Source organism: Chamaea fasciata, unplaced genomic scaffold (assembly GCF_029207755.1).
Source record: "Chamaea fasciata isolate MVZ Bird 193981 ecotype frontalis unplaced genomic scaffold, bChaFas1.0.hap1 SCAF_2, whole genome shotgun sequence".
Lineage (NCBI taxonomy): Eukaryota > Metazoa > Chordata > Aves > Passeriformes > Sylviidae > Chamaea > Chamaea fasciata.
In genome coordinates this window covers 2,696,711-2,715,583 of record NW_027094087.1, presented here as the reverse complement: position 1 = coordinate 2,715,583, position 18,873 = coordinate 2,696,711, and the positions used below count along the sequence as shown (strand labels likewise).

The window sequence follows — 18,873 nt, the reverse complement described above, 5'->3', positions numbered from 1 at the left end:
GTGGTATTTTTTAATTGGGTAAGAAAATCTGCATTGTGGACCCCGGGTATTTGGTCATTGGGCTAAAAGCAAAAAATAATCTAGGTGTCATTTGGTTATTGGACAATTTGTGCCTGGAAAGAGTTAGAGACAGCCATTTTCTACCTTGTTAGCAAGAACTCACAACTTGTGAGACTGTACTAGAGATAACAATTAATAAACCTCTGAGTCCAAACATGAAACTGCATCTCCCGAGCATTTAATCCCAGCTCCAACAGAAGAAAAGAAGAGAAAAATCCCACAGAGATTGTCCCTGTACGAGCTGTTGTCCAAGCAAACACATTGCACCGGTTCTTCTCTTGTTTCTGAGGTACTGAAGGTGTGGGGGAAATATTAAAGATAAGAAGCCTTTCAGAAAGCTGTGAAAGCAGAAGCAGAAAGAGCAGAAGAACTTGGAATTAGCTGCAACTGAGAAGCTCGAAAGCAGGAGAAGATACAATGATACAGCAAGCAAGGACAAGAAACAATAGTTTGAGTTCTTAGGCTCGGCTAGGATAGATCTTAAGACTGCAGAAAAATACAATTAGCAAGACAGTAGAAGGTTTTACGCTTAATAATGTAATATTGTGTGTTGTTAATCGAAAGCATCCAAGCCAGCATTGTTTGGAGCAGGTGTAGGTGTGCTTTTAGTGACTGGCTAGAACAATTGTCTGTAAGCTTTAGCAATATGTTATTGGCTGGAAAAATTTTTAAAATATCCTGTAAAAAGAAATCTTGGGCTGCTGCTGGCAGATGCAAGCTGTTGCCATCTTTCAGCTGTCTCAGTGAGAGCCCCCCTAACTCTTGTGGCTCTCACAGCGTGTCAGGATTTTGTGACAATATCCAGGCAGGGCTGAGCAGCCCGGGGACAGAGGGGCCAGGCTGGGTGGGGATCAGCCCTGGTTCGGGCAGCAGCAGTATTAATTCCTTATTTATTGTATTTATTTATTGTATTTATACAATATTAATGCCTGTCTCAGACACAGACTGCAAGGGTTGTCATCTCTCTGTGCCCGGCACGCCTGGGACACGAGGAAAATGGATTTTGTCTTTTAGGCCAAAGGTTTTCAGGTGTAGGGATGGGAAGAGCTGCGTGACTCTGTGTGGATCATGAACTCTGAAGCCCAAAAGACTGAGGGGTTTCTCTGCCTCAGGCCACTCCAAAGGATTTCTGTGAGACGCCAGACTATCATTTTCCTGAAAGCCTTTGTTGACAAAGGTTTCAAACCTGCTTTTGCTGCTGATTTTGGAGCACAGCTAGTGTCGAAGTGAAAACTTCTGAATTATTCCACAGCCACACTCCTCATTGTATTTGTTCTCCTCTTTGCCCTGATTTAATCATTCCCACTGTTTTGTATAGGGCACATCAAGAAGTTTCAGCAGAAAGGAGAACATTTCCAGTTGTTAGGTTATAAAAAGTAGACCTGAGATCTAAAACGCAAAGACAAACCCAACAGGAACCAAAGCCAACGAGACGCTTAACAAAGTCAGGCTTCTATCTTGGCCCTCCCCTGCTGCTGAGGCACAGCAGATACAGAGAATGATAAGAGTTTCCAATGAGGAGCATTTTCCTTAAGGGAGGATTCCACCGCCATTGACCATTTAGCCTTGCCCAACCTGGCTGTGCCCCAGCTGGGCAGTGCCTGTGCCAGGTGCTGGTATCCGAAGCCTGGAGCTGAGTTTTGGGGAATGAAATCCCCTCCCTTCCTGCCTGCCCCCAGAGCTGCTGCTTCACACCCTTCTGCAGCTGAGCAGCCGTGCTGGAAATCAGCACCACAGAGAAATTGTGGCCTTCAGCACATCCCCGGGGACTGTGGCACCACGGGGTGTGATGCCAGGGATGTGGTGCTGGCAAGATCAAAGCAAAGGAAAAAAAACACCTCATACTTAACAGAACATTTTTTTCATTTTTCTTTCCTTCCCCCCCCCCCCCCCCCGTTTTTTTTTTTTTCCTTTTACCTCCGAGGGTTGGATAAAGTGTGCATGGCCTAAAAAGAAAAATATGTGCACATTACTCTAAGCTTCTAATGGTAGCAATAAGTCTCAGGGGTGTTTCTCGGAGTTGCAGTCGGACTTTTACAATACGCAGAACCCCCTTTTAAGGCATCTCATTCTGCTTTCTCACAAATGCAAAGAGCAAGGCAATTATGGAGAGGTTGGAAGTGCCACAACCCTCAAATGACACAAGAGCCGACGCATTTTTCTTCCAGGAATCTTACCCTCTTAAGTTCTGCAAAGAGATTTATAATGCACTGTTCCCATTCCACATCCAAGCCCCTGCACAGCATCCCTGGAGAGAGGGGTAACTTTAGCCCTGTGTCCAAACCCTGCTAAGGCTAAATGAAGGAAACAGGAATGCTTCCCTCGAGTCCTCTACTCCTGCCTCCAATATTACTGAGCTTGGTATTTCAGGGACTAAACCAGATCTCTCTTTTTTTTTTTTTTTTTCCCCCTCTCACTCTCCCACTGGAAAATTAATCAGCTTTTCACAAACTGTAGGTGAAATTTCTGACAACCCTTCTGAGCTTTTTCAGATTCCTTTGTACTGGAAGATGAAGTTTTTCTCTGCATAGCAGTGGCAATCTCTCTCTCCCTCAAGATACAGGACTAACAGCCTAAAACATCAAGTAGATTTCACATACCTGGTGATCCAAGCCCATAAAACTTTTAATTGTTAAATATTTTAAAAATGTTTCAAGAATATTTCAAAAGTTTTATGGCCTCAGCATCACAGTAACTACGCACAGCCAGACCTGTCGAAGCAAACTCAATGTTTTATAGCGTGACAAGAATAGCTACTTGGAGAAACAATTCCTGCTGATAAAATGATAGAAGTTTGAAAGTTCCCCTTTTGGGAAGCCACTGAGACATTTTTGACCATTGGTTGACTTGGCTCTGAGTGCCTTTTGAGTCAGATACTGCACAGACACCGAGGACACGGATGAAAACAGGGTGTGATCTAAATTTCAGATCGTAAATTCCAAAGGATTAGGGGCAAAATATCCAAGTTGGTTGTTCCACTGGTTTCCCACAAGACGGAAAACTTTTGTTCTCTCTTCTCAAGGAGCACTACCTACCGTGATCCACAGGATCTTCCTGTCGAGAGCAGCAAATTATTTAATCCATAATTTTAGCACTCTTCTAGCAGGCACTTCCCAAAAGGCCATAGCCAAAATCATTGCAAGGACTCATTAGGAGGCCATTTAACAGCCAGTGATTGCCTATACTAAAGGTATATATTTTCCTTTATATATATAAAGGCTTGGGCTTGGGAAGAAATCCTGTGAAAGAGGTTCCTCTGAAAAGATCCCAGTAGAAACATCAAAGCAGGCAGGCTGGGGGGAAAGGGCTCTTCTGGTGCTGTGCTTGTCATGGTTAAAAGCAGACTAGATACACAAAAAATGCACTTCAGGCAGAGCGCTTAAAACCCAAACGGCAGTAGGTGCTGTGGCAGCCAGAGAGGAAAGGCCAAAGAGCTGCTTGGGTTCATAGTGTTTATATACATGCCTGGTCTGCACCCCGCAGAGCTGGATCACAATCACCCAACATTATCTTAAGAATGGAGGAGCTGCTTGGTGTGTAGGTGCTATTAAATATATATATATATATATATTTTTTAATGGTCTAAATGCCTAGTTTAGCTGGTTATGGCACTTGTTCAGCAGAGGATATATTGAATAGAAATTCTAAAAGAAGGGAGAAAGAATGAAAGAATGCACTTAGTTTTGGGTGTTAAGAGTAGTAAAGGTCTCTGACCTCTTCAGCCCTGTGCGTCGTTGTCCTCCTCCTGCCTTCTGTCCTTCTTCTGATGGGATCTCTTACCTTGCAGCAGGAAATTGATAAAGCTGTGTCACAATTCTGAAGGCTGGCTGGTGCCAGGCGCAGGGGTTTACTTCAACTTAATCTTTATTTTATATTTGTTTGAAGGAATGTGATAGTTTCTTTGGCTTAATTAGTCATTTATATAGTCCATGTTGCCGAGGTGTTCCCTTACAGATTTTTGGTGGTATGTGATATACTTGGTTTCCCACAAAAACCCTGTGGGACCTTGCATGAAGAGGACAGCTTATATGTGAGGAAGAGGTAAAAAGGGGCAGGAAAAAAATTTCTCTGTGGGCCAACTCCTCTGTCTCCAAAAAGCCACATACACAACGAGAGAAATTTGGAACAGAAAGCAAAAAATTGAACCAAGTAATAACTGAATATATATAAAAAAAACCCAACCAAGCAAAACTGAGCAAAAAACTCAAGAAAAATATCTATATCCAAATCTCAGAAATAGATTTTATTTGTTCATATTGTTTCCTATTTTCATTTGACTTCCTTGGCAGGTAGCCCAGTGCTCCATCAGTGAGAGGAGAGGAAGTTACAGCATCACATTGTTGTAAGGATTGAATTTTATTGCTTTGCTATTACAATTAGGCAAGTATTAACTCAGTTAAATGAGGCACTATTTTTTTTAAAAGTATATACAAGTGGGAATTGTGACTTAGTCCTCGACTAAAGCCTCCCAAAAAGCTTTATGAGAGTGAAAGAAAGAGATTAAAACCAGCTAAATAATAAAAGGTGATGCAACTTTAAAGGGGCACACTAAAAATGGGAATGATTGTTGGCGATTAGCTGACAACCAGCCTGAGGGGAAGCTGCACGGTTTAGCAGTGGTCAAAAACCTGGCAGCAAATATCCAGCTGGATCTGCAAAAAGCCACCCAGAAAAGACGGGGATAAAATGTCTGCACTGAACGTGATTTATGGGGGAAAGAACCCCAGGCAAACCCAAATGTCCGGTGGGATTCACAGAGTTAAACTTGGATGGCACAGACAGGGAAAAGCGCAGCGAGGCAAACAATACTGCTTTGACCCTGGAACATCTCCTCGAGTCATCTCCCACCCTCGTTTTTTGGGATTTTCGCTGTAAGACACCGCAGATGGGCAGCCCCTTGTTGGCAGCAGAGGGAGGAGGGTCAGGACGATGCTTGGTGGGGACAGCAGGGGACAGCAGGTACCAGGGAAAGCCTGCCGGAGGAAGGGGCACTGCGACACAAAACTCCCCTGGTTTGAGCCCAGTTTTAGCCTCCGTGGAGCTGCAGGAGCCCTGAGAGTAATGAAAGTGAAATGAGCGAACCACCCCGTGAAAATAAAATGCCTCAAATAAAATGTAAACTATATACCCAAGGACAATTTCCTGCTGGGTGGGGACGGGAGCAGGAGAATTGACATCAGAGATGCTTATTTGAATCCCTGGTCAGACTATGGTGCAAAACAACCAGACCTCCACTTTTAATTTTTTTCCCCCCACGTTTAAACAAATAGGGTTTAGCATTTATATGTTTTTTTCTGGCTTCATTTCACCTCAGTGCCGTAAAATAAAATGTTTTACTCTACGCTCCCATGAACACAGTTAACTTTTTTTTTTTTTGTCCTTGCAGCCTTGGGGCAGGAGAAGAAGCCAAAAGCCCGCTTCCCTAAATCCCTCAAAATTAAGAAAAAAAAGCTCTGGTTATTTCACCCTCTCCTGCAAACATACCCTTCTTTAAAGGGCTGGAAGCTAAACTCAGTATTAATTACAAATCCGTGGTGAGTACACACTCACTTTACCGAAGAAACTTTAAATCTGAGCTTTCTAGGATTACTGGATAAAAGTGGAGTGGAGATAAAAGGTATTTCTCCCCTCACATGGAGACCAAGAGAGTGAATTAAAAGATTTCTAATGCACCCACACCTCAGCTACCTTCAAAGTGATATATCAGTGATGAACCTCAGTTGCTGAATCTAATTAAAAATAAATAACGAAATTTGCTAAGCAAATGCTCCCTTAATGATGACTCTAAGTCGTTGCTTGACGGCAAAAAATTCAAAGCAGAACCTGGTTGTGCACCGAAATGTTTGTCTGTGTCCATTTTATTTCTGTTTCATAATTAGGAGCCTTAACAGTCAAAAGTGATTGATGCATTCAGGATTTCTGAGTCTGTGGGGTTTATTATAGCAACAAGGGACTGCTCCAAGTGCTGGTTATCCTCTTGGAGAAGTCCTGGAACCCAGGCAACTGGAGAGGAGCAAAGATCATCCTGAGCTTTACAGAGAGGAGAAAAGCAGAGCCAGGCAATCCCAGAGCAGGTATGCTAACCTCAAATACCCAGAAAGAGATATTTTTAAATATCTCACACAATACATTTCTAAGCAGCTGGAGGATTACAAGGTCTTAAGAAACCAACTCAGATTTGTCAAGAATAAACAAATCCTGTCAAACTCATCTCATTCATTTCTGTGGCAGGATAATCTAAAAAGTGGTGGATGTGATTTATCTTGTCTTTACTAAGACTTCTGGTGCTGTCCCCCATGACATTCTCCTGAGCTAACTGGGGAAATACGGGCTATTATGAAATCATTTTAATGTGAAAGCAGAGTGAGCTGGAAAATCCCGTGTACTGAGTACTCTTCATTTACCAGAGGCCATCTGAAAAGGATCGTGAGGAAGCCAAGAGAAAGCCCTATTTTGTGTTTTGTGCAGTTCACCTTCGCATGAGCAACCTTCACGGAGACCACGTGCCTGTTTGTATGTGGGAAAGAATCGAAGTTGACAGAAATATCTCTAAAATAAATATTTTTTTTTTTTAAATTGGGAAAGTAAAATTCATTTAGAAATCCCAAAGGGTTGGAGCAAGGACTGAAAAGGAATTGAGCGCACGCCCATTAAACGGGGAATGACTGACCAGGCGGTGATAGCTTGGAAAGGATCTGAGGATTCAGAGCAGCCCAGAAAACGAAAGGAAGTCAATAGCATGGATATCCATATGAATTAACAGGAGTGGCACGTGTGAGACAGCAGATGTAATGCTCTGATTTCACTTGGCACCGCTTGGGCTTTTAATGGTGCAGATATCAGGGCCTGGGCAACATCCTTGGGAAGAAATGCAAAGTGGAAAAACACCACTCGGGCAGCATTAGCAAGCCCTGACAGGCATATTGAATTTATGGAACTGATTATCAGCAATTTACCTCTCCAGACTCGATGATCCTGATGGACCCCTTCCAAACCAGCCTATTCTGGGATGCTGTGGTGGAGGGAGCTGCCAGGCAGTTCCTTGTTCTGCTGTTAAGTGAGCGCATCTCGCTGCCCTTCCAGAGCTGGCTACATTAATTAATCAAATTAATGCTGTTTTATAGTAAAAACAATAAAAACACCAATAGCCATGGTGCCTTCTAGGATCTAGAGCAAATATAATGTACCAGCAATGTCCAAGGGATCCACACAAGCCCGGGTAACACAGCTGCTGAGGGGAAATCTGTTCACAGAGCAAACGGTTTGCACACTGGATGGATTAGATCCCATCAGAGCCACCTCCCTGGTGCTCAAGAGCATCAACCCCCCCTGTTTGGAAACTAAAATGACACCATTTATCCACTACAGAATGAAACGTTCTGGGGCCAGGAAGAACAAATGGCTTCCAGTCCAGCTGTGGTCATTGAAGGACAAGTCCAGCTCTGGGTGACTCTTTTCTGTGATTCCCTTTCAGTTGAACACACCGAGACAAAATGCACCCCCCACTTCCCAAAAAAAAAAAAAAAAGGATGCTACATCCACATTCATAAAGTTTATCAGCTTACAGACTCCAGAACAGGTATATCATTCATTGTTTTGCACCAGTAAGCAGAGTAGTATACAAAAGCATGCAAAATCAGTTATGGTACAGAAAGAACCTGTAAAATTCAAGAAACTGGCAAGCATCAAAACCGTTCCTATTTTTTCTAGGAAGAGGATTCCTGAGTTGTGTGTGTTGGCATTTTCAAAGACCCTGTACTTGGGTGAAGCACACAGAAAAAAACATGGCAGGGACATAACAAAACAGGGGCAAAATATTATCTAACACAGATAACTCAGAGGCAAGAAATGATCATGGGGTGAAATTACAGTACGTGGTGGGCTACTTTATTTTGTTGAAAAGTACATCTTTGACTGGATTCAACATAGTAATAAGATGAAAAGAGGTCCACTGGTGAGGGAGGAAAAAAAAGCAAAAGTTTGGAAATACTTGACACAAATAAAATAAATGACAGCTTTTTTCAATATCCCGTAGGCAGGCTGTAGAAGATGTTTTCCAGTATCCATGGAGAAAGTGAAGTCTTCGACCGATGTAAGTCAGTTTTGCACAAATGCTGGTCTGCTTAGTTAAAACCTGCACTGCTTGTTTCTTTTAATAGATAATATAGGTAATATCTAGCTTTCACTCCAGACCCATGCTTTAACACTCAGAATTTATCCATATTTAATTACAATTTTATCACACTAATCAAATAAATTTACTTTGTCCTCCAAGCAATCACCTCAGTATTTCAGTATGTAAAAAATACTTTCATTATGTTTATTATAAAAATATAAATGTTTCCACTACAAATCATTTTACATTAGTAAGAGGCCATCTACAATTGCACAATATATAATCTAAATGAGTAAGTAATGCTTTTGAAATACAAGTTAAAGTAAATACATATTGCCAATCAAATCACATCTATACATTGCTTATCGGATGCTAAGTTACAGCACAAAAAACTAGATTATGTTAACAGAAATAAATAAAATGGAAACTATACTGAAAGGTACAAACCCAATAATATGGCATGTCTTCTTATGAGCAGTTTTTGCATTTTGCTTGATGTCCATAACCTGTACAGGCAGATGGCCACACGACCTCTATTTCTCTACTCCACACTGAAGAATTGTACACTGCTATGTTTACATATGTACAGGGGGACAGGGAGTACAGGATGCTTGCAACAGAGGCCACTTACAGTACAAATCAACTTCTGACAGGGAGGGAAAACCAAACGGGTTTTGAAAACTCTCAACTCCTAACAGCAAAGAAAAGCAAAACCGAGCTGCTTCATTTTTTTCCCCTCGGTGTGACTGAATCTTTTAGGCTGAGCATGCCTGAAAAGAGGGCAAGGAACACGACAGGACACGTGGCAGGAGGAGATTGAGGGTGGTTGGTGCAAAGTTTTCAAGTGTCTGAAGCTCTGAGAACTGGGTCTGTGTCTCCAGCAGCATTTCCCCGAGGTCAGCCCCCACCCCAGCCCCTCGCCCCGCACACTCCAGCAGCAGAATGGAGCTGAGGAAGAATGTTACAAAAAGCTGTCCCCACACAGACAGTGCTTGCCACGGGATTTTGGTGGCTTAAATTCACTAACAGTGTCTGATTTAGAGCAATCTCAGCCTGAAGAAAAGAAAGATTTTCAATGAACTGAGCAACACAAAACGCAGCTTTTCTATCCAGCGTGCTGCATTTCATGAGAGATTGAGGCAGATAAGGGGAAGTGTTCTTTACAGCTTAAGTGCTTTATTTTACCTTTCTTCCTTTAAAAAAAAATTCAATTTTAAATCCCATTCACTTCTCTTTCAGAAAGAATTACTAATTATTATGCTGCGAGTGTGTTTCAAAACCAGTCCTTTACAGCACGCTCACTACCAGCACTCCTGGAAAAGCCTCTAACTCTGTTTCTCTTCAGCAATGTGTGATAAATGTTGTGCCTGGACATTTTTGTAAGTCCTGCATTCATGCAGAACAATTTCAGCCCCACAAACCCAAGAAACTGATTCTTTACCAAGGAGCATCAAAACCCAAGCCAATAGAAGAAAGCGCAACTGGCTACCTGCTTTTGCAGGCACCGAGAAAACACAGTGTGCCATTTTTTCATCTGCCTCTCACACAGCCTTGGACTTCCAGGGATTCATCAGAATCAGGTCCAGATTCCAGAATGTCAGGTTGGGAAGCAGAATGGTCTGCTGTCTGTGTGCCTGGCATCACGTCAGAGTGTGAAGGAGCCCAAGAAGTGGCTCACACTGTGTTTTAAACCACTCATTTTCAGAGCTAAGACTTGTGTCTGCTCAGAACTGGGCCTGATGTGCTCCACAGCAACAACTTAGGAGTTGGAAGATGCTGAAAACGGTGGAGGATCCTCAAAATCCACCTTCCAGTCTCCTTTTTCCACTGGGAGATCTGAACGCTCCCCTAGACTTGGGCTCCCTTCTGCTTTCTTTCAAGGAACGGGTACCCACAGAAGCTGTGCCAAAAATTCAGGTCCCCTACAGGATGGCAGTGCCTCTGCAGGGGCGTTTCTACCTCAGGCATGTATAAACTTCCACACCAAAGCCTCACCTCACAGCTTAAGTCATCCTTTTAAACAAGGGTCACTTCCCAGGGAGCTCAAAAAGCATCATCAGTTAAAGCAGGATGCAACAACCCTGGCTCCCTTTTATGTTTCCTTGGCAGATCTCTCGCCTGAACACCACCCAAGAATAGGGCTCCTCATTGTGCCGGGAAAGCAGCTTTGGGGAAGGAAATGGGATGTGCTGTCTGGGGCAGATACTGATCTTAAAGATCGATGCACACACCACTGTCAGAACCCCAGCCTGGTTGAAAATACCACTCACAGCAAACGGAAGAAATCTCATTTCAAAAAAAAAAAAAAAAAAGAAAAAAAAAAGCCCAGATGCTTTTCATAGTGTCAGTGCTGGAAAAACGACCACCTTTCTTTCCTTCTGTATTTCATGCACGATGCTATGAGTGTAAAATCAGCTAGTAGCTGACCCTCAGACCATTTCTCAGGCTGAACCAATGAAGTTTGGATAGCATTTGGCACTTGGCAATAATACAGCCAGGTTAAGGTATTTAAGCATAAATATAAACAATAATGGAAAAAAACCAAAAACCAAAACCAAAAAAAAAACCCAACCAAGAAAATAAATAAGCCTTGTAAAAATTAAGACTTGTTACTGTTTAAATGAACACAGTTAGGGAAGCTAACATAATGGTGAAAATCTTTTGTCAACTAACTCAAAGTCACTACAAACTTTATTTCTGTTCCTTCCTGAAGTTGAAATAGCATGTTACAATGACATTATAGTATATATGGCCAGACAGGTTGTGAGGTATAGTCCTCTATTTTCCTTGCTTTTAAAGAAATAAAATACCTGTTACAGATCTCTTCTGTATAAAAATACTGCAAGTCTTTCTTTCTTCTTGTTTGCTGTATAGATCAAATACACAGCTTTTATGTCCATGGTTTGCTTTTTTTTTTCTGTTATTCAGTCACTTAATATTCAAATGGCTCTAGGTTTTAGTAACACTGGTTTTTACTTGGAAGGATTTTTCACATATTTTTTTTCTTTTGATATCTACTATCTGCAATAACAGTCAGTCAAGAGCACCCACCCTTTAGGATAACAGATAGAAAACAAGTTTGTTCCTATTTTTAAGGCATTTATACTCAGTATTTGAGTGTCTTGTGGGTTTGAAATCTCAACCATTGCGTTTCCAAAGCTGTTGCAAAGAACTCCTTTAAATTCTGCCATTCATCAGCCACCACTTTAGACCTGCGATGCAACTTTTCTCCTTTTTCTTTTCTCCTCTCCTGAGCAACATCATTTTGGTACCTTACACAGGAACAGGGCTGTTCTTCGTGTGAGTTTCTAGAGCTTTGATACTGCTGACAATCTTCTTCTGAGGGCCCACCACTGTAACGCCAACTTTCTTCATGTCACTGGGAAAAAAACAGAGAAGGTTTGTGAGGACACTGAGCTTCACAGCACTGATCTCAGCAAACAGCAGCGAACCTGCCCCTCTCTCATTGCCGCACTGCAGCAGCCTCCAGGTACAGGGAAACTGCTGAAACACAAGCCCTGGTGCAAAAACCACCGAGAAAAACTCTCTGAAAACACAAAGGGGCTGCAAAAAATCAGAGTGAAAGCTCATTTAGCCTCCTGGTGCTTGCTTACCTGGAAGAAAAGGCAACAAAACTGTTCTCCAGTGATGCAAGCTCTGGGGTTTCGGGGCAAGGGGGTCACTGCAGGATCTTCTGAGCCTCTCTAACACCTGTATCCCCCTACCAACCTGATGGCTTTTCCATTTTCCTCTGAACTCTGCTATCAGCACTGAGCTGAAGCAGCCCATGGCCAAGCTTCCGCTGTCACCTCTCGTTTGTCCAGGATCCCCAGTCTCATTGTTCCTTGTGCAACACAGAGGTGGTTTAACACCTGTGAAGGGCTAATTAACCAGGGGCTCACAGGAAATTGGGCATTCCTAGAGGATCTCTGCACTGTCCCCAAAGGGTAATTGTTACAAAAAGCCATTAGCACCCTTTTAATAGAGGCAATAATACGCTAATTAATGGCATTGATGTGTTTAATTGTTGGTAGCACAGCTGCTGCATACTTCTCCATAACTTGTGTATCCAGCCAGCCCAAGTGGGAGTTAAGGTTTCCTTTGGCATTAAATTTTGTACTGTACTCGATGCCTTTTCAGGTGCAGAAAGAACATTGCCCTACTCTTACCTGTCACTGGAACAAAGACGGATTGCATTTAGAATGCCATAAACTTGCCATTTGCTCACTTCCAAGCATAGCAGGAGGGAGTTCAGCCCCTGAGTAATTATTGGCATGGAGGAGGAAAGCAGCTACAAAGAATTTGCACCCTCAACTGGTTTGGTGGAATATAGGATGGGTAATAAAGGGAAAGATTGGCAATGTGCCAGCTGTGGAGAAACTCCCATCCAAAACACAGAATTAAAGGAATCAACAGAGAAACTTCAGCAAAAGGAAAGGAGGCTAGTATACCAGATGATGCATGGGGCAACTGTATTGGAAGAAACTGGGAATTTCCTTGTATTTAGTGAGAAAAAGCTGTAGGACCATGGCTTTCACACAGTCACCAGACACAGACTTCCTTCACGGCTACTTCAACTACAAGAAATAATTCCCATTTGCCTCTTCAAACGTAAGAAAATTTTGGCTAAGAACTGGAAACGCCGTATAAACGTGCCACCTTCCTGCTTTTGTTTGAACTTGCAGCTGTGATGAAAAGCCAGAGCAGACTGCAACTTACTCCGTGGAAATCTTGGCTATGGTGTCACAGGAGCTGTACTCCACCCCTGTGAAGATGTCCTTGCACTGCCCTGTCCGAAAACCATTGAGCCAATCACCCGTGGTGCGGAAGGCTGAAACGTCAATGTTGCTTTGGTCCAGGAGGAGATTGGATGGCCTGAAATAAAAGAACAGTGCGATGAAGTTTAGGGAACGGGGAGAAATACAGATTTATTTTGTATCTGAACCTAGCAGTGGCAGGAGCATCCAGGCTGGATGTGGCTTTGCTGTTCGTCTGTGGGAGTTCTCAGCTGCTGAGGTCACCAAGGGACTGGTGCTGGCAGCTCTGACGGATGCTGTGGAATCATCCTGCTGAAGAGCACCAGCTTCCCACGCCCGTGTTTAAATCACTGCGGCATTCACAAAGCGGGTTGTTACCTCACAATTTAATGTGCAAAGACTAAATTAGGTTACATTTATGTGATTCACCCAGTCTCAAACATCACACAGACGATGCACACTCCAGGCTCCAAGCTGAGTGTGTTGGTAGAATTTGGTCATATCAAATGTTCAGAATATTGTGGGCCCACTGACAAATCCTAAATGTTGTTACTGAGTCAGAAGCTTCAACAACAAGCAAAGTCCCTTATTTTTATTGTCTTATTGCAGGCTTAAAACCAAGCATGTGCTCAGCTGTGCTGCGCCTGAGACTGAACTAGAGAATGTTCAAAGCAGTTATCTCTGCAACTTCACAGTCTATTTTCTGCCCCATAATTCTTTTTCCCTCTAGTAACCTGCACAGGAGTCTGACTACTGCTGCTGAACCCATTTGAAGTGACTTTTGTCACTGAAAGCAGTGAAAATGAGAGGTGGCTGGACTGACAGCGTAATTTAATGGCAGTGATTACACAGCGTAACAGGTAAGTGACAGCTACTGGAACTGGAGAACTGATCTGGGTTGTAAAACACTCTCTTCACTCCAAACCCAAGTCATCTCTGTTCATCACTGGAACAAACATAAATAGGAGGAGATTTTAAAGGCACCGAGAGAACCACATGTTTAAACACAGTGATTTTAACCTCATAAGAAGCCTGGAAAATCCAAATCCTTTCCAATTCCAGTATGTCTCAAATTTCATCGAAATCAGCAGCACTACAACAGCACATCCTTGCAGTACACCTGACCTGCCCTGGAATCAGGAGATCCACATCAGTTACCTAAGTTACATCAAGACTTTCACCTTTCACTTTTGAATAAAAGAACAGTGATTTTTGGTATTGGCCACATCTTAAACAGCTCCTTTAACTTCTGACGTTTTCCCGATTGTTATCGATCAGCCGATTTCTTTCAGGCTCAGAAAGTTAATACAGTATTTTTTTCCCTTCCGGGAATGCAGGGCATAATTAAAGAGCTACTTCGATGCTTGCAAATCTTAACTCCAAACACACACAATCAGTTTTCACCAGGTCCCAGAGGTGTGATGTCCCTGACAGCTTTTGCCTGGCTACCTTCCCTCCAGAGCCTGGCCAGGACTGAGATCACTGATACCAACTCTGGACTTCACACGCTGGGAACAGCCACCCACGGAAAGAAAAGCAAGAGTCCACCAGAAACCTGCTCTGTCCTCAGAACAGCAGCTCACTTCATGTGCTGTTGTCATGGTCAAACCAAATCTTAGATACCTACATGACACCCAGCTTTAAAGGCTCAGTTTGACAATCAGGCCCAGGACAGTTTTAATCAGTAGCTGTAAGCCCTGAATTTCACTGACTACCGTTTGTCCTGTGAAGAGCCAATGGTTTTTATTTATAGTTTTCTGGGTATAGTGTCTGGAATCCCAAGATATTAATTAAGAGTATTTATGAACTGTTCTTAGTGATAAAGCATAGATTTTTTTTTTTCCCAGCCTAGTATGCCTTTTTAACTTAAGCCCAATAAAACAAGGTCTGACTCAAGAACCACTAATGAAAAAAAAAAAGTATAAACAAGTTGAAATAGAACAGGTCTCTAGGATTAGGAATTAGAATGGCCCAAAAGAGCCTTTATGTTTATTACTTGGATCAAAGTATCATCATGACAAAAAAATATGACCTAATTTCAATGCGAGTGACCTCAGAGTAACCAGCCCTGTAAAGGATCGTTTTTCTTCTCACAGGATTCCAAACCAAAAATTAGTTGCTTTCCTCCTCAGAGAGGACATCTGGACTGTTTATCAACGGGCAGGAATTCGCCTCGCCGCGAAGAGCCTGCGATGTCTCCTGGCGCGCACCAGGGGAAAGCTGGGCTTGCAGAGCATCTGCACACCCTGGCAGGTTTGTTTGCCCCCCCCGACCCAGCCCCCAGACAGAAGGGCTGAACGCGGAATTTATGGTGTGGGTGATGAGCGCCGTGAGCTCACACTTTAGCAGACAAATTAGACGGGCTGCAGTCCGTGCAGCTGTAAACGACGTCCTGCAGGGCTCCACCTGATCTTTTACAGCTTTTCATAAATCAGTACCTACCACTTTCAGAAGAGAGTCATTAAAAAGAAATCATGGAAATTACATGTTTGCTCAGGGGAAGTGAAAGAGAACATTTCTCTCCATCTTTTCTTCTCTTTTTTCTTTCTTTTTTTAACTCTTTTCACTTTGTTGCTTTGACTAACTAGGATACACCCTCCCATATCATCTTCTGACAGTCATAGCAAGATTTTCTCTCCTGTTCACCCTCACTGTTGTTGTGTTTATTACACCTACAAAGTTCTATTTACTGACATGTGGTGCCCTGAAAAAAAAAAAAAAAAAACAAACCCAAAATAACAGCAAGACTCAGTTTGGAGAGACAAATTGAACAGTGAGATGCCAGTTACAAAACATCCAGCGGCTGGAAGCTTTCTCTGGATGTGTCCATTACTTTAACAGTTGGAATTAACCTTTGAGCCATCTGCAGAGAGGAGAACTACGGTGTATTGTCATTAGCACAGCTTTTTGTCACGACACAGGGAAAAATTTGCTGCACTAACAAAAAAGCACACAGGAAACAGCATTAGAACCCTTCCCAGTACAGCATGAAAATCTCATCTCTGGTCGGCTGCTGTCTGGGGAGGAAAAAAGACAAACTAACTTGTAAAATCCAGGAATTGAGACTAAGAAAATGAAAATGTCCTGCCTCTTCTTCTGCAAATACGCAGAGGAGCTGTGCACACACGATCCCAGACTTTGTACTGTAGGAGCCTCTCTCTTTCCATCCATTCCTCCAAATACCACAACCAGCCTTCAGTTTTTCAAATCTAGACTTTCCTTTCCACAGTCCATTTCTTTTAAAGAGGAAAGCATTTAAAAAAAAATCCCACAAAAACATAAAGTAATTTCCTGTGGCAAATTTTAGGTAATTAAAAGCTGATTTTGTAAAGTGAAATTGCTCCCTATGAGCCTGGTTGGAACACAAATCCTATGGGCTTTATGATTATGGTGAGCTGAAGCACAGAGCTCAGGTCTAACAAGAATTTTATTTCAAGAGAAAAACAACCCCAAAACCAACAAGGTGGCACAGAAAGCCAATTTCAGTTTTATCTTCTCCAGCAATCAGAGTCATGTGCATACACGTGTATCAACAGGAAACTAGTAAATAAATGACATGCCAAGGAGAAGTAGAGTAATTCTGTTTACTTGATTATCCCTGGAACTTAAAGATAAAAATCTTTGGAGTTCCGACTCTTCGTGCCCATTTTTGACATGCTCTTAGCAGCCTTGGTGATTTAGTCCCTGAAGTACAATTCACCTCTTAAAGGGGGCACATTTGCTTTTCCCAAGGGCCTTCATGTGTTGTTTTCATACTCTCCAAATAAGCATCTTGTGGGCTGCTCCTTGGAGTGCAAGGAGAGCTGGAGAAAAGAAGAAGGGCAGCACAAATAACCAAAGGGAAAAACAACGCAGTTGAGGCTGCAAAAATGGTACACCTCTCTAAAAGTCAATGCTTCTTGTTCTCTAGCTCCACTGTTGGCCAAAAAAAAAAAAAAAACCCAACAAAAAACCAAAACAAAACCCAAAAAACAACCCAACTTACCACAGCTTCCACTAGGATAATAAACAAATAAAATTTCAACTGCCCCAGAGGTGAATCCTTCAGTCTTCCCTACTCCTTTAGCTGCCCCTCAGAACATGATTTTCAATGTTCTTCTATTTTTCAGCATCTTGGTGGGATAATGAATCACATGCCTGGGTGTATCAATGCTCCTTCATTTACTTTTTCCCAACACCAAACCCCCTAAAGGCAAAAAAAGAAAAAAACCCTCCAGCACGTTGTTGAATGATATTTTTTTTTTCCCTCATAACACAGCTTAAGCTGTGCTTTTAAGGAAATACAGGCACACGGCCATTTCCTGGGATGTGTGGCTGGCTGACAGACCCTCAGTGCCAACCACTCATCATTGTTAGGACAGCCTGTAAGCTCCTCAGAGCAGGCAGAGAAAAAATGCTTCATAAAGCTCTTAAAAAGCTTAAAATCTACCATTTGCTGTGGAGAGCTTCCCTTTAGATCTCACTTTTGGCTGCACTCTTGTTGCCTATAATCAGAAGAGAAAAACCCCTGGCATCAGTGTTAGAACAGTAAAGTAAAAAGCAGACCTTTGTCTGGAAGCTTCCACGTGTCCCAGTGGTGATGGGCACACCTAGAAAACCAAATTTCTGTGATTGTAGAGGGTTAATTAATTAGGTTATTTAACAGGTACATCCAAAAACCCACCACCTCTGAGTCAGCCCATTGGAGCTGGTCCAAGGGGTTCTCTGCCCACTTCTTATTGGAGGTCCCCTACTTGGAATAAAGATCATTTATTAATCCAAACAATAGCTCAGGGATGTGTTTAGAAGGCCAGCTTATTGCTCCAAAATCCAGGAGGAAAGGGCACGAAAAGTACTGGAGCTACAGCAGTGCTTTAACAATCTAGCAAGTTACAAATATATGAGAAATACATAAAAAAAGCTTGGGCATCACTGTGAATTTCTACTTTTGTCACCTCTTTCCAGCATTCCCAGCGTGGAATTGCCACCACCACTGACAAGGACTCCAGGAGCTGAGATGCAGCAGAACAAAAACCCCCCGAAAATCTCAATAAACAGCAAAACCTTCCCCCCCATCCATCAGGCCACCCGCTGCATTTCTATTTAATTTATATTAATAAATCAATATTTAATTTATTTTTAATCGAATAATTAAATAATTAATTTCATATTTAATTTGGCCGGGCCAACCCTGTCCCGCTGTAAATTCCTGCCCGAATTTCCCCGAGTGGAGGCGAATTAGAGGTGTGGAAGCGCAAATAGATGCTTTACTGCCCCTGTGTAACAGCCAGCTCCAGCTCGCTTCCAACCACTCACTTTGGAGGGACAACGCCCTACTTGAATTCTTTCAGAGACAACAGTCTGGGTTTAGGACGCAGATTATGTTGTTGCTGGATTTTAAACTTTGAAGCTTAAAAATCCACGCAGAATCTTGCTCTACACAGCATCTGGCCAAACTCAAACCCCGTCCTTAAGACCCTGACAACATCCAAGGAAAACTGAAATCTCCTCCTCTCTTCCATCCAGGATGTTCCTAACAGGGACAAGCAAACAAACAATATTACAGCAGGTCAGCAATATATGTCAAGCGTCTGAAGCCTTCTGACCTGACTGGCAAAAAAAAAAACCAAAAGGGACTTCTCAACAAAGTGTTCAGCCAATCTAAACAGTCATTTCGTTGCAAATATTTTTGTAAAAACAGGGTTTGAATTATGCTGCAAAAAAAGGAGCAAGTCGGAATTTTTTATTTGACCAGCTCACTGCTCCTTTTGAGTTTGATTTTCATAAAAACCCCACCAAGCCAGAATGTAGAGTGTTTCCACCGAATTGTCGGATTTTAAATGGAAACAAACTTTGTGAGGAGCAAGCGTCAAATTTTAAATTGCAAGCGCTGCCCCTGGATGTCACCAGCGAGAGCGGCACAACGAGAGACAACAAAGCTAAACGTGTTTAGCAGCGAAC

General features: G+C 42.5%; 1 protein-coding gene across 1 annotated transcript in view; it reads right to left on the bottom strand.

Moving 5' to 3' along the window:
* Nucleotides 1–7,592: 7,592 nt before the first annotated feature.
* Nucleotides 7,593–18,873, bottom strand: part of EPHA3 (EPH receptor A3) — a 176,214-nt gene continuing 164,933 nt past the window's right edge. Inside the window, exons 16-17 of the mRNA XM_066207743.1 lie at nt 12,896–13,051; nt 7,593–11,555 (exon numbers count right to left, since the gene is read on the bottom strand). Of these exons, the coding sequence (XP_066063840.1) occupies nt 11,450–11,555; nt 12,896–13,051 (262 nt within the window). The 3' untranslated portion in view covers nt 7,593–11,449. The remainder of the gene's footprint in view (nt 11,556–12,895; nt 13,052–18,873) is intronic.